The 15,956-nt window shown below is 38.9% G+C and overlaps 1 protein-coding gene across 1 annotated transcript; it reads left to right on the forward strand.

Moving 5' to 3' along the window:
• The first annotated feature begins 938 nt into the window (after positions 1 to 938).
• On the forward strand, positions 939 to 11,186 carry hnrpkl (heterogeneous nuclear ribonucleoprotein K, like). The gene is made up of 16 exons (XM_053485478.1): positions 939 to 1,064; positions 2,095 to 2,208; positions 2,888 to 2,985; positions 3,111 to 3,167; positions 4,080 to 4,123; positions 5,183 to 5,255; positions 5,440 to 5,553; positions 6,416 to 6,544; positions 6,643 to 6,953; positions 7,053 to 7,100; positions 7,706 to 7,745; positions 8,197 to 8,212; positions 8,449 to 8,481; positions 8,574 to 8,641; positions 8,727 to 8,896; positions 10,733 to 11,186. Exons 2-16 carry the CDS (start codon positions 2,148 to 2,150, stop codon positions 10,761 to 10,763), a joined length of 1,293 nt encoding a protein of 430 aa, XP_053341453.1. The 5' UTR covers positions 939 to 1,064; positions 2,095 to 2,147; the 3' UTR covers positions 10,764 to 11,186.
• Positions 11,187 to 15,956: the final 4,770 nt, after the last annotated feature.

Raw genomic sequence — 15,956 nt, forward strand, 5'->3', positions numbered from 1 at the left:
TTAAATTAAATAAATGCTCAAAACGATGCCCATGCAACAATGAAATAGACAGACTGTAAAATGTAACATTTTGACCAAATCTAAATGAATATATATCATTACACATTATATATGCATGTGGGTGGCACCCCGGGTTACCCCTAGTATTATATAAAACAAGATGAGTGCTTGGATCATCATGATTATCTGAGTAACGTCTGCCTCCAGTGTGCTGATGGATCAGATGCTGGTGGTCCACATTGTGGAAACCGGATTTGTTGTCAACTATTTTTTTATTGAAGCTGACAGGACATGAGGAGGACTTTAGAAAATATTATGAATAAACAATAAGTTCCAGGTGGCACAGTGGCATAGTTATCACTTTGACCTCACGTCTCAGTGGTTGGGTTTGATTCCCGTCTCAGCTTTGTGTGTGTGGGGTTTGCATGTTCTTCCCGTGCTTGGTGGATTTCCTCTGGGTACTTTGGTTTCCTCCGACAGTCTGAAGACACGCAGAGTGGGCTATTTTTTAGGCTAGGTTATTGGGATTTTGATCAGAAGGTTGGGGGATTGAGCCCCAGCACCGCTGGGTTGCCACTGTTGAGCCCTTGAGCATGGCTCTTAACCCTATCTGCTCCAAGGGTGTTGTATCCTGGCTGACCCTGTGCTCTGACTGCAGCTTCCTAACTTGGATATATGAAAATTACAGTTTTCCTTTGGGATTAATAAAGTACGAATTAAGTGTTATAGAAGATAAATTGCATATATACAATACAGAATCGCTTTAAATGATTGCTATGACGATAACGTTAACGCATATCAAGGAGGCGGGATATCTGCTTAACTGACATTCCCCTAAACGAATGGCTCAGCTTGGATTCCGCGCTTGAACGTTTATTTGACAGCTAATCTGTCCAATCGGGATTTGAAATAGATTGGCACGAGCGTCTCCCTTGACCAATCACAGCTTAGGACAGACGCTCGTGTAAATATGCAATGAAATCAGGATAGAACGCGTAGCTCGATTTCTTGCCCAGAAAATATATATATAAAAATATCAGACTGACGAGCGGCGCCGTTAGCAGGTTTGTAATTTCCTTTACAGGATGAAGAATATAAAATAAATATGTTTCGAGTAGTGATCTACAATAATCTATTAAAAGAGCGCTGTAGGGAGCATGAGGAGCTATGGAGGTGTCCGTCGACATTAATTAGCTAGCGTAATGAAATATGCAGCCTTTCCGGTTAGCTAGCGTGTTAGCATATTAGCGTGCTAAGCAAGACATAAAAACGGAGTGTTTTTTAAGTTAGCTTTTAGCTAATTAACGGCGTGAGGGTTTGGTTGTCACGGCAACCAGGCAACTGTATCTCGTTTACCGTTTTAACGCTTTTAAGCTAACGGTGTTGCTCATGAAGTAGCTGAGATGCTAACGTCAAGCGCAGGCTTTTCCGCAAGCCATTTTGTGATTTCTGTCTCCGCAGGCGAGCACCAGAGAACACGCTTCGGCTTGAAGAACGTGTTTTAAAAGTGAAATAAACTCTCATGCGCGTGAAATTAACGGTTTAATTTTATCCGTTATTTTTTTTTATTTGAAAATAATTTAAAAGTTTAAATTCGAACTCCCAGGGCTGAGGCAGTTGGCAGGGTAGCATGTTGCTAATGTTAACACACACACGCGCACACGCACCATTTTGAAGCACAGCACCAGGCCCTGTTGCTCGGCTTGTACAGACAGCTGTTGATTGGACATCACGTTATTTTTATTCATTGAGTCAAACAGTGTCAGGAGGTGTTTCAGCCAAGTCCTTCAATGTTTTGCAGTTTATCCACTTTATAACCCTAAAATGTACCTCATCTCTACCTACCCTGACATCCCTTTGATTAAGCATGTCAGCATTGTTGAGTTTCCTGTTCATTGTGTTATCTTCAGGCATTATAACACAGATTCACACATACACCACTACACCACTGTGTCAAAGCTCAGTCTGGCTCTGACCTATCTCTTTGCTGATGCTGCGTATCAGTTCCTGTTTGAGTTTGTTTGTGTTTTATATATATATACACACACACACACACACACACAAATCACCTGAACCTTTCTTTCTATCCCACAGCGTTTTTCCACGGAGAGGAGAGCCCTTTCCTATTTTCTCCTTGATAGAAGACAATGGAGACAGAAATTGAACAGCAGGACGAAGATACCACATTCAGCAACACTGACACCAACGGTAAGGTTTTGTAACCATAATACAAGTAAGACTGTTCGTTGCTTTTTATTAAATGGCTGTTTTATAAAATCCCTATCAGTTTCAGAAAGCATGAGTTATCCTTTTCAAATACTATTTCCTGTCGCACTACACACATCAGCCAATTGTAGAACTAGTAGATTTAATAATTGTAGATGATTGTAGGTGTGGACCAGATGGTTTAGACAAAGTGGGCTTATTTGGCTTACACACTTCCCCGACTTCAACCCTTTGAGATTTATCACCTTAAGGATGAAGTGGAACGTCGCTAATACTCTTGTGGCTGAATGAGCACAAATCCCCAGAGTCGTGCTCCAAAATCTATTCAAAAAGGGGGACGGAAACCTGCAATGCAATATTCTTCAGGCACCAGCGGTTGTGGCGGTCAGGTGTCTACAAACTGTGCAAGACCATACCGTATGATATGAGTTCAGATCAGGGTGTTTTGCATTATTCGTATCGATTGCGCTGCCTGTTTGAGATCATAAATAACTTCATGCTTTTAATTTAACCAAAGACAACTCTTTGTTTTGTTTATTAACAAGAAACTAATTTTCTGTTTAATATAACATGATTGTAAGTATTTCTTAAGCTCAAGTGGTGTTTGGAAATCTTAGCAGGAGGTCTTGTGTCATATGGTTGACATTTCGATTGTTAACAGGTAAACGCCCTGCTGAGGACATGGATGAGGAACAAGCCTTTAAACGTTCTCGTAACACAGACGAGATGGTGGAGCTGAGAGTGCTGCTGCAGAGCAAAGTGAGTTCTTTACATATTTATTTTATTTTTTTAAGAAATGACTGTGGCATCGAATACAAATTTTATTCAATACACAATGCATACGTGCACATTTTCTTTTTAATTAATTATTATTATTTATTTAGAATGCAGGTGCAGTGATTGGAAAAGGTGGCAAGAACATTAAAGCACTTCGGACCGATGTGAGTGTTTTTTTTTTTTTTTTTTAAATTACTTTTGGCTTTCCAAAAGAGCAGTTGATAGCTTTCTGTAAAAGGCAGGTGGGAATTGTCTTCAGATCATCAGCGATCATGATTTCCAATTTTTTTTTTTACCCGACATTTTAACTAATCATAAAACAGAAAACACTAATTTGATCTTATTTAAAACTTATAATCCTAATAACGTAGCAGAATGTGAAAGGGTGCTAATCACTTTGCATGCTACTTGACTCTAAACAGGAAATCTTGCTCTCCGTAGATGATGGCACAGTGATGCACACACTCTATAGGTTAGCTCATTTGGCCAGACTCTCATGCTTCCTGAACGAAGCATGATTGTGTGGTTTGGACATTTCAGTAATTAAGTACTCAATCTTAAGTCCTTTACAGCATTCTGTTTCGCTCTCCCTGGTAGGGATGTCATGATGGGCTAGCCATTCTGTGCCAAAGCCCTGACACAAGATGTCTAGACTCTTGAGCTGACCCATAGTCTTAATTTCTTGATTAATTTCTGTATTAGTTCTGTATCTAAACTGTCAAGTCTGTCCACTCGTTGCCAAGTCTCTTCAAAAAAAACATTTTTTTTAAACAATATAGTGAATATAGCCTTGTATTCAATTAAAATGTATTCCTTCTCCCCCTCTTCCCTCTCCTTTACTTTTTTTTTTGTTTTATTTTGTTTTTGGCCACCTTCCTCTGTTGCCCATGTTCTGGATCGACATGCCCCTCCTGCGTTGCCCACCTTGATGTTGGCCCAACCTCCGACCCCCTGAACGCCCGCCCACCTGACACCCCGGTTGGCCCCATAATCGTGCCCCTCTCTAAACGGGCACCTTACTTGACAACATGTGATTGAATGCCCATGCCCAATGCCAACCACCACGACCATTGCAGTACAATGCCAGTGTATCAGTCCCAGACAGCAGTGGCCCAGAGCGGTATGTCCCACCAGTTATTGCCTCACTGCCTGATTAGAACAGAGAACACATGTCTTTTGATAACCTTCTGTTTCATATTAACATTTTTCTATACATAGTATCGCCCCTTTTTAAGAAACATGTATTGTACCATTTGGGTTATTTATGTCTTCTCCCCTTCCCCAAACACCCCATTCAGTATTTATTTGGGACCTTCTTTTCTTTATAATGTGTATGAAGTTATGACACAAAAAAAGAGAGAGAACTCTTTCTAATCAGTATGAATGGAAGAAACACTGCTTGAAGTGTTAAAATATTTATCTTTGGTGTTGTTGCTGCTGCTGTTGCTGTTTCTTGCTCTGGAATCGACTGTTCATTAATAAATAATTTTTTAAAAGCCACATTTCATTTCTCTGTCTGTCTTTGTCGCCCACCATTTCATTGTTCTCAACATCTGTCTATGACTGCCGCTGTCTCACTTCCCTTTTCTGTCTTGATTAGTGTCATTTTGTCTATGATTTGTTCCTGTACTACATCTCTCCCCTGTTATCCTCCCCTCCGCCTCCCCTTAGGCCAGGCAACCGATCTTCCCCTCTGCCACCCCTGCTCCAGCTCTACACATCACCTGGTGGTCTACTCTTGCAGTTCTAATTTTTTGCTTTTGCATTTTATTACCTTTTTATATAATTCAACTTCTCGCTCATTTTTCCTGGTGTATCATAACCAAGAGGCTCGTTAGTTTCTCTTTTATTTTTTTTTTTTTTTCTCCCTCCCCTCTTCTTCTCTCAGAACGCTTTCAGTGGTGGGGTGCATAAACAAGTAGCTTTCTCTTATAGCCTGTTGCCCATGTCCTCAGGATTGATATTTGTTTAATGTGCAAGGGTCAAATGCATGTCAGTGACTTGTACTTCAGTCCATTGTGGGAGACCTAAACATGTGTTCAGGGTTTTTTTTTTGGTCATTTTTATTTGTTTACATTTAAAGTTCTGTTTATTTATTATTATAATATTGAAGTGAATCTAAATGTAAATTTCAGTGGTTGTCTGTTTTTGCTCTTGTTTTGATTGTGCTTTTGTTTAGCATCTTGAGCGTGAGTGCAGATATCGAGACAATCGGCGAGATTCTCCTGAAGATCATCCCTACTCTTGAGGAGGTAAGGTTGTCCGAGCTCGAAATACGATCTACACGAGGACAGTGTAAATTCAGATTGCATTTACTTATATTATTGATGTTGGGATAAAAAAAAAAAAAGACAAAACATAGACGGTGTGTAATTTTCAGGTTTGTTTGTTTTTCCTTTTCCTGAGAATGAGAGTTGTTTTGCTTCTGTTCGGCAGTACCAGCACTACAATGGTATAGACTTTGATTGCGAGCTGCGCCTGCTGATTCATCAGAGTTTAGCCGGAGGCATTATTGGTGTCAAAGGCGCCAAGATTAAGGAGTTAAGAGAGGTAAGTGGCGTAGGTTTTTAAATTTAACACCATTTGCTATGGATATGTAGTTAATTTCGTTATTTAGTGTTTTAGATCAAGGTTATTCAGCTCAGTCATGAAGCTGTAGTTGCTTACAATGGTCTAGATAAACCAGTAACATGAACTTTTAATTGCTTAGCAGTTAACATTTAATTTCTGGGCAAAATTAAGGCTCAAATAGTACAATGTGAAACTGTTAAAGTGCGTTTTTTCATACATTGAATATTGTTGGGTTAAAAAAGATTCCATCTGTGTCTGCTAAAATACTTTATGCTTTATTTTAAAAAGTGTAGCATGTAGGGATGTTCTTTAAATTACTGATTAAATAACCTAAGTAACATTTCACATAAGACCTGGTATTTAATATTTTTTAAATTAGAAGTACCTAATAATATGGATTTTGTTTTGCATTAGTGCAAACCAAAGTAATCTGTCAATGTAAAATTTTCATGAGGCAAAATTCTTTCCTCAAAAAAAAAAAAGACCTCCACAAAGTGTTCAATATAAGGATTTACTTAAGCTATCTATGGGTGTATCGAAGACCAGACTGGTAGCTGTAATGTAAAAGTGAGACGTTGGGAACACACTAGAAATCAGCAACAATTTAGAAGAAAGAAAAAAAAACCCTGAAAATCAGACAATAGTTTTTATCTTGTTAAAATAAGTTATAGCACACTGCACAGCTAGGAAAAACACTTTTCCAATACCTGTAACAGTATACCGAAGTGTAACTGTGTGGCATTAATCTGGATTTCCGCATCAAGATCAATAAAAATCAGTGGCTCTAATTTGATTTAATATTAAATCTAGGTTTTCAACTCTCTGTTCTCTTGTGTTTTAGAATACCCAGACGACCATTAAACTCTTCCAAGAGTGCTGCCCTCATTCCACAGACCGTGTGGTTTTAGTGGGAGGAAAACCTCAGCGAGTGGTGGAGTGCATTAAGGTCATCCTAGAACTGACGTCAGAGGTAGAGTCACGTGTTCCACTGATTTGATTTTTTTTCGTAATCTGATCTGAGAGGCAGGTTGGAAATCAGACCCTCACCCTCTTTTCCGTCCCGCTTAGGCTCCTATCAAAGGCCGTGCTCAGCCCTACGACCCGAATTTTTATGACGAGACCTACGACTACGGTGGCTTCACCATGATGTTTGAGGAGAGAGGGCGAAGGCCCATGGGAGGGTTCCCAATGCGTGGACGTGGCGGTTTTGACCGGATGCCCCCCAGTCGTGGCGGACGTCCCATGCCCCCCTCTAGGCGCGATTATGATGATATGAGTCCTCGCCGTGGACCTCCTCCACCTCCGTTAGGAAGAGGAGGCCGAGGCGGGAGCCGGGCCCGAAATCTGCCTCTTCCTCCACCACCTCCTCCTAGAGGAGGGTAAATAAACTCTTTTAGATTAGTCAGTACTTGGAGTCTAATTGCTCCATTTTGTTATTTTGGTTTTTGTCCTGTTTTAACGGTTTTATTGTTTTGCAGAGGCGACCGGTTTTCCCATCATCATGGCGGTCTAGACGACAGACCGAGGTAAGTTCTTTTTGTGGACGACAAAGCTGTAATTGGTGTGAACAGATTTTTTTTTTTTTTCCTGTAACTATAACTTCAAAGTGTTTTAGTATTTTGGTACTGAAAACAGCACCTTAAACCTGTTGTGCTTAGTCAAAGAACTCCCAGTTTGCTAAGAATGCATCGTAGATTAGTGGCAATATCTGTAGGTGCATTATATTTTTATGTGCATTTACTGTACATCTTGTGACGCATTTCTTTAAGGAATGTTTATTTTGCGAAATAGACAACTAATTAGGGGAAGCGCTTTAAATTGTTAAGCTATTAATGTTGAAAATTTTTATAAGTCCCATGCCTTATCTAATTTATAATTACTTAAACTTTTTACAAAAAGTTATTACTTGCCTTTGGTCTCATTTTTATTTTATGTAATTAAAGATGCCTGTCGTTTGTTTCTTAATTCAGTGTATATTTTATATTGGAAGGTTTTTATTTTTTTTGTAGCTAATGTTAGAACATGATGAACATATACACAAATTATTTCAATCTGTCTTGTACCAGTAGGAGTAGGTGTGCTGCTTTCTGGTTTACTGACAGAATTCTAATTATTTCCTGTTTGCTTTAAGTGACAGAAGAGGAAGACCTGGAGATCGCTATGAAAGCATGGTAAGGTGGATAAAAAAAAAAAAAAAGACCTGTTGCATTTGTAATACGTGCAGGTGTCTGGGTCGGGGGAGAAACGGCCAGTTTTGGAAAAGGGTTTGGAAAGCCAGAGTGAAACTACTCGTTCTGTCTGTGTGAAATGACAGGGTAATGGATGCATATGCTGTGCACTGCTTTGGCCTGCTGTTGCTAGGCAATGGATTTTTTTTTTTTTCTTTTTGGAATCACTTGTTGCCTTGGTAACCAAGGAGCAGATAGATATGTAGGTGAAAGCCGTCACACTCGCCAGTGAACTCGGGGCAAAGATGCAAGCACAGAGATTTGTCAAGCGCTTTAATTAGGTGTTTTTGCGTTTGTCTTTTGTGTATGTGCATGTGTATTTTTTTTCTTTTCTTTTTTTATGCATGTAGGTTGGACTAACACTTTTTTTTTTTTTTTCTTCCCCTCTGAATAGGGTGGAGGTGGATATGGTAAGTGTTGCTCAGATTTACTCCTATAAGCACAATCTCTCTCTCTCTCTCTCGCGCTATCACTTTTTCTCCCACACACACACACTCAAGGTTACCCCTAATCAAACATGTCAGGACACTGCTCTCAGTAGCTGTAGTGTTTCCTTTGTGTTAATCACATCTTTTTCTTATACTGTAGCTCTAACATTTCAATAATTTTTTTCCTTTATTTTCTTTCCCCTGTCTGATCACTGAAGACAATAACTCTTCTTGGGAACCCTTCCAGTCTGGTAAGTGTCCTTTATATTTGTATGTCCAAACTCCGCATGAATAAAAACGTACAGTAGGCACAAATGAAAGACTCGTTATTCTGTTTCTGCAGGTGGACGAGGTTCCTACGGCGACATCGGCGGCCCCGTCATCACAACACAAGTGACTATACCCAAAGACGTGAGTGCACTTTAACCCTTTTGCTGTCTCGCACGCATACACGCACGCTCAAACACACCCTAAACATTCTCTTGTCCTGCAATAGCTGGCCGGCTCGATCATCGGGAAAGGTGGTCAGCGCATTAAGCAGATCCGTCACGAATCCGGAGCCTCCATCAAAATCGACGAGCCTCTGGAGGGTTCGGAGGATCGTATCATCACCATCACAGGAACGCAGGACCAGATTCAGAACGCTCAGTATCTTCTGCAGAACAGGCAAGTTCATGATTCAACAGCTAGGCTCCAGGCCTGACACACACAGCCACAATCTGCTTTTTAATCTTTTTGTATATAACACGACTCTTTTCTTTCTTTCTTTTTATCATTACAAGCAAAGTAACCTCATACTTCTAATGCTAGGCAATTTTCTGTCTTTTCCTTCTCCACAGCCTTCTTTTTATTAATCATTAAGCAACTCTTTAGACTTGTAAAAGGCATTTTGTGCAATTTAGTCAAGATTTGAACATGTATTGATTTTGTGTTTAAAATATAGTCGTATGTCCTATTCATATGGGATTAGTATTATCTGGGGGAGTTTCTTGTGGCGCATTCGCACAGGATAAGCAAAGGCTGCGATTTTACTTGAATATACTGACTTTATTACTGTTGTTTTCATACAAATAAATATTAAATTTGTTATACATTATAACATTTATATTTATATTACACATTACAAATAATAATACATTTTATACAAATAAAGCGTTTTTCTCTCTTTCTCACATTGTATTGTTATATTGTGTAGAGCGATTCGACCCAGCACCCAAACTAATATATATTATCACAGGACCCCAATGTTTTGCAAAAGAAATATGCTAGGTCATTTGCTGGAGAATTTTTGCAAAAAAAATCTTTACAAATGACAAACATGAACACGAGGTAACCAGATAATACTAATTATACTATTATAATTAATACTAAGTCCCATGCGAATAGGACATTATATATGTAATCAGTTCTCCAGACAGCTAAATAAATGACAATTAATCTTTTAGATAAATGTACATTTTTTTTAAATTTCTATACAAGATATAACCGTGTGGAACAGAAAATATCGTTGCTGTATGAGGCTGTAACGTTCCAACAGATTCATGTGTTTGTCCTGTGATGTTGAATTTATGAATGTTGTCTGTTTTAAAATTGATTGATCGATCAAAATTCTCTGTTAGTAATCACTTACATAGCACTTATTGGAGTAGTCTTCCATTTAAACTTAACGGAACACTCTTAAGCATGCACACACAAACCTACTGAAACAAACTCACTGTACATTTATAAAGTGTAGTATTTAAAGAGAAAAATATTATGAGTAAATTCATTTAATTGTAGTGAACATGCAGTTTATTTATGATCATAAACTGTGTAGTTAAACTTGTAATCTGAATCAAGCTAAAAACAATTGTTGCACAAATGCTAAGTGTGGTCTAACTTGCTTATAATTTATGACACCTGACTGCAAATGCTTTTCTCTCTCTCTTCCACCTCTCAGTATCACTTTTTTTTTGGGGGGGGAAGTGTGATTTGAAACCGAAATCCAAACTAAAAGCAACCGAGAGGCGCAGTACTCGGAGCCCAGGAGAGTGCGAGGAAGCTGGCCTGATTCTGTGTGGAAGACTTGTGATTTTGTTGTTATTAGTTAGATGATGTGACAACAAATCACAGTCTGCCCTACAGCACAGGCCCAGGCTCATCTGCCCTCCTTTTCTCCCCCTTCTTCCTGTTTCACTAACCCTACCCTAACTTTAAGCATGTCTGTTTCATTCTACACTGTTTCTAACATGTGTGTCTGTGTGTGTTTACATGCCTACATGATCACAGCAATCACTGTCTAATTCTTTATTAAACAAGTCTGTCACCTTGCACAAGTCGCTGTGATAAAGAGTTGTAACTAATAAAACACCTAACATGACATGCTATTATAGAAAAATAATCAGTGAGTGGTTATTAGGAGTCAAATGGAGTTGGGTATGGTAAAATGGTAGTTTAAATTAATAAATGAGTGAATATGTTCCTTCTTGTGTGTCTGATATGTGTGTGGTTTTTCTCTTCCAGTGTGAAGCAGTACTCGGGTCGGTTCTTCTAGAGGACGGCGAGCAAAGGCACGCACTGCCCTACCCCTTTCCCTTCCGCTTTTTTTTCTGAGTCTACATTCCTCTGCCTCTTCAGTAGATGTGTCCCCTGCCGTTCTCCTCCTTTTAACACCTTAAAGGAAAGATTTTTTTTTCCCCTTATAAAGGTTGAAAGAAGGATCTCAGAATTAGCCGAATGACCAGATCATGATTCTTTTCCTTCTTTTTCCCTGTGCTTTGGATTTTTTTTTTTGGGGGGGGATTCTTGTAATGTTCTGTGATTAGCAGAGCCTGTGTAATATTCACATTTAGCTTGAGCAGAGCTGCATGCCTGGTTTGTCTAACAATTCAGATTGTAATCTTCAGTAATTCTTTTTTGTCTTTGACTGGTTCAATTCCCTTTTTGTCATTTCTTTAAAAAAAAAAAGAAAAGGAAATGACAAAATGTAAATGTTCAGCTGAGTTTTAAACTCTTAGCATCTTTATTTAATGAACTGAAATGAATGTGTGTATGGGGTGGAAAAAAAAATGGTTGTTTTTGATTGGCTACATTTTGACTGTAATCTCACTGTTATCAGGATCCATTAAATCTCATAGCTGCTCGTTTTCGTAAGTCTGTTTCTATGCGTTTTTAACATTTTTAGATCAGTTTTCTTCAAAACATTTACCAGCTCAAGGGGTTACAAAACGTCCCCGTGTTCTCATCCCTCACCCCTGTTTTCTGGTGTCTGTAGAATGTGCTGTGAGTCTGAGTAATAAAGTCTGTGCCACTTTTTATTAAAAATGCATTCCTATCTTTTCTGGTTACTGTATTAAAGTAGTGTGTTTTTTATTTTTATCTTTTTTTCTTGTAATCAAGGCTTGGTTTTACTTTATAGCCAGAGGTCTGGGCTGAGTACTGTTTTAACTGACCTGAATATTTCTATTTTTTAAATGTGGAAGTGGGTTGTGGTTTTGCTTTTAGTACTACTCCTTTAGTGAAAGTGAAACAAAATAAAGGAAGGAGTGAGAGCTTTTTTTTTAAAATGTGGAAAAACGCCTGCCTTGCAGGTGTTTGTTTGGAGTCCATTACATTCCTGTTGTCACTTGCATGATGATCATGTGTTTTATATTGATAACACATTTTTTTTTTTTTTTTTTAAAGTTCATGCTTCAGATTATTCGAATTTATAAAAGGGTTGATAAAAAAATGTTTGATATTTGCACTGAAATGAAGAAACGATTGATGTCTTGTGCGTCAGTGATTTTTTTAAATTTTATTTTTTTTACATTTATTTTTATTAAATACACAATAGCTTGTGAAATGCATGCAGGTATAGCCTGTTGTTTGCGACTCAAAAGTAACTTGCTTTACTGAAAAGCAATGCCTTTAGTAGATTTTGTTTTTAAGTAGTAAACTCTTTTAATTTAAATTCTGAAAGTAATGCATTTTGCTTTCATCACTGGGTTGCAGTAGCATTATACTAACATGTAATCTACTTTTCAGTCAAAGGCTTTAACCATAATTGGGAGAGGCATTGTTTACACTTTTTCTTTTTTATATTGCTATCTGTAAAATAATCTCTAATAATTCCTATCTCTAAATAAAGCTTTTAGGAGTTATTAACTAAAACAAATCTTAATATCAGCAACTTAATTCCATCTCATAAGAGTAAGAGCTATACAATTACTTGGCCTCACCTGTTCGACTGTCAGTGGCCCCAAAAATGGATTGGTGTTAGGAGAAACTTGCGTTTTTCAGGTCCTGCTAGTCTGGATTCCTTCCAGTTTCCTCCCTTTTACCACACAAGCTGCTGACCAAGAGCACCCCCTTGTGGATAATCTCCAGCCTACTGAACATTAGAACATCCCTGAGGTTCTTTATTGAAAGAACTCTGAACAGCTGTTTAGATCTAATATTAAAGGTCACAATAGTTCTTTAATAGGCAAATCTGTTCGACTAAACCTTAGGATTGTACATTAGACCTTAAAATGTCCCACAAAGACACAAATCTGATTTTTTTTTTTTATTATATTTTGTATATGTATCTCTCACCTGATAATGTGGATATAATTGACATAAAAAGTACAATATATTACTTTTCTAATTAAAAGATATGTACCATTGAGTATCAAGAGAAGTGACAAGTTTTTTTTTTTTTTGGTAAAGATCTATTAAAAAATATTGATAAAATCAAAGTGAATTTTGTCTCTTTGGCTGGAATAAAGTATTAATATAAAAATGGGAGGGGGGAGGGGGGGTGGAGAAAGATCTGGAACAATATTACCAGGGTGTCACTGGGATGGTACATATAACCGTGAAAGGATCATGCAGTGCACCTTAAAGTTTAAAGGTTAATGAATAAGAAGTTAATGAATTACAGTCCACTACTGTACCTTAAACCATTTATAGGTTCATTACATTCACAGTCTCAAGTAAAAGATACACAAGGCTAGCACTTGTGCGATAAATTTTTTTTTTATGTGAGCAGGGTCCAAGTCAGACAGAAAAGGCATACAGCTAAGAAAACATTAGCTATGCTATATTAGTGTATGCTAGCATTTTGAATTCAATGTCAGTGCTAGCAAATAACAAACTGTGACCACAGGGGCCAGGGAAAACAATGCGTCCGCGTGAGCTAGCTAAACTTGTTTGTTCCTAGACTTGACAACAATGACGCGAATGTTTAAATTTCACAGAGATTATACTGTGCATTCTGCCCTTATATTAACTGTCAGCCTTAAGATGGCAGCAACGTTCACCCTGACTTATAGTTCAAGTCAAAACATCCCATATAAGAGCAAATAAGAGGGATGTTCAGATCAAACCGGGACTTTTGATTGTGCAGAATAACAGAACAGTTACAGCGTAGGAGTAAAAATTCCTTTCATTTCTCTATATAATCCCCTACTACACTTATCCCAGAGTTTCACCAATGCTCGGATACCATTAAGGGTGAAAGTTTTCTCAGTACGCCGGAGACATGATCAAACCGCCTATTTCATGTCTAAAACGCTAGCCTCCCAGAAACTCCTTTAATGGCCCAAATATGTGGAAATGGCTTGGAGTGAGGTCTGGACTGTGCGGCGGGACGTGGCAATAAATCCCAGAGTTCCTGTAATGTGCAAGTGGTGCTGGTGAATGATTGTGTGTACAGTTTCCACAGACAGATGCGTCTCTTCCGCAAGTTGGCAATAACTTAAATAAAATAAAATAAAATAAAATAAAAAACACCTACCTAATCTGGAGAACTGGTGCGAGAGGAACAACCTCCTTCTAAACGTCAGTAGGGCAAAGGAGTTGATAGTGGACTTCAGCACTAAGCAGGAGAGGAACTACCAGACCCCCGTCACCATGAGAGCCCAGTTCACCTCGGTGTTCAGGACCTGTCATGGTCCTGTCACATCAACACCGTGGTGAAAAAGGCCCGACAGCGTCTCTACCACCTCAGACGCTTGAGAGACTTCCGACTCCCCTCCAAGGTGCTTAGGAACTTTTACTCCTGCACCATAGAGAGCATCCTGACGGGAAACATCTCAACCTGGTTTGGAAACATCACCATGCAGGACAGACGAGCTCTACAGAGGGTTGTGCGATCAGCTGAGCGCATCATCCGCACCGAGCTCCCTGACCTGCACTCGATCTACAGCAGGCGGTGCTGGACCAAGGCCAGGAAGATCGTGAAGGACCTCAGCCATCCCAACAATGGACTGTTCTCTCTGTTGAGGTCAGGAAAGCGATTCCGCTCCCTGAAGGCCAACACAGAGAGACTGAGGAGGAGCTTCTTCCCGCAAGCGATACGGTCTCTCAATCACAATCACACCTCCACACAGTACTGACCCACACATAGGGTTTTTACACACACACTGGACATTCTGGACATTCGTTTACACTAGTGGCCACTGCACAACTACACTTCGTGGTCATCAAATCACTCCATCACAAGTCACTTTAAATAAATCACTTTAAGCATATTTGCACTGCATAAGTCACTTTAAATATGTGGATTGCACAACCATGGACATTACCATTCTTTTATTACCATTTATTCCGCTGCTCTTATTGTTCTACATTTCTTCATATATTCTTCATATATTTTCTATATTGTGTATTTTTGTTGTACAGTTATTTTATTTTTAACTTTTATTTGTATATTTTATTTTATTCTTTCCTAGTTAAATTTACCCTTTATTTTAATTTTCATATTTATTTCCTATTCCGATTCCTATTCTTTTATTTTTAGGTCACGAGCAGTTGTCTAAGCATTTCACTGCATATCGTACTGTGTATGACTGTGTATGTGACAAATAAAATTTGAATTTGAATTTGAATAATTTATGCGTCGATTTTTAATGATAAAGCATTCCACTCGCTGAATGTTCAAGGGAACGACTGCAGTGACGACCTTCTTTTAAACGTCAAAGGTTTGCAGTCACTTGAAAAAAACCTTGTGCCTTTCGAACATCCCAATCCAGGTTTAGTCCCCCTTTGCTGTTATAATGGCCTCCACTCTTTGGGTAAGACTTTCCACTAGAGTTTGGAACATGGCTGTGGGAATTTCACTTCATTCAGCTACAAGAGCATCATTGAGGTCAGACGAGGATGTTGGGACGTCAAAAAGGGCTCGAGTTCCAGTTCTGTGAGGTTGAGGTCAGGGCTCTGAGTAGGACATTTGAGTTCTTACACTACACTTTAGGCAAGCTATGTCTTCATGGGACAATAAAAATATCATCCTGAAACAGCATTGAGCCTCTTTGTTCCAGGGAAGGGAAACTACAATGTTACAGCATTTCTCAGTCAGATCCTTGCTCACTTTTAACTGCTTCCAACATATCAGCTTTAAAAACTGCCTGTTCAATTGCTGCTTAAGATACATGGTGTCCCAAAAGAAATGTACATGATTTTGTAGTCTTACAACACAAATGACCCTCAAATTTTAACGAGACGTTCACATTTACATTTACATTTAGGCATTTGGCAGACGCTCTTATCCAGAGCGACTTACATTTTTATCTCATTACACATCTGAGCAGATGAGGGTTAAGGGCCTTGCTCAAGGGCCCACCAGTGGCAACTTGGTGGTTGTGGGGTTTGAACCTGGGATCTTCCGACCCGTAGTCCAATGCCTTAACCACTGAGCTACCCCTGTCCCCCCACCACGTTCACCTGACTTGAAACCTTGTGATTTTTTTCTATGTGGCTACAGGATGTGGAAGGGACTGGTCTT

This window comes from Clarias gariepinus, chromosome 24, assembly GCF_024256425.1.
Source record: "Clarias gariepinus isolate MV-2021 ecotype Netherlands chromosome 24, CGAR_prim_01v2, whole genome shotgun sequence".
NCBI classification, from domain to species: domain Eukaryota; kingdom Metazoa; phylum Chordata; class Actinopteri; order Siluriformes; family Clariidae; genus Clarias; species Clarias gariepinus.

Bases quoted from the DNA above. Each gene is read 5' to 3' on its own strand.
- hnrpkl (XM_053485478.1), top strand. From the start codon at position 2,148: ATGGAGACAGAAATTGAACAGCAGGACGAAGATACCACATTCAGCAAC. The intron at 2,209-2,887 runs GTAAGGTTTTGT...GATTGTTAACAG, and splicing joins CAGCAACACTGACACCAACG to GTAAACGCCCTGCTGAGGAC. The intron at 5,554-6,415 runs GTAAGTGGCGTA...CTTGTGTTTTAG, and splicing joins AGATTAAGGAGTTAAGAGAG to AATACCCAGACGACCATTAA.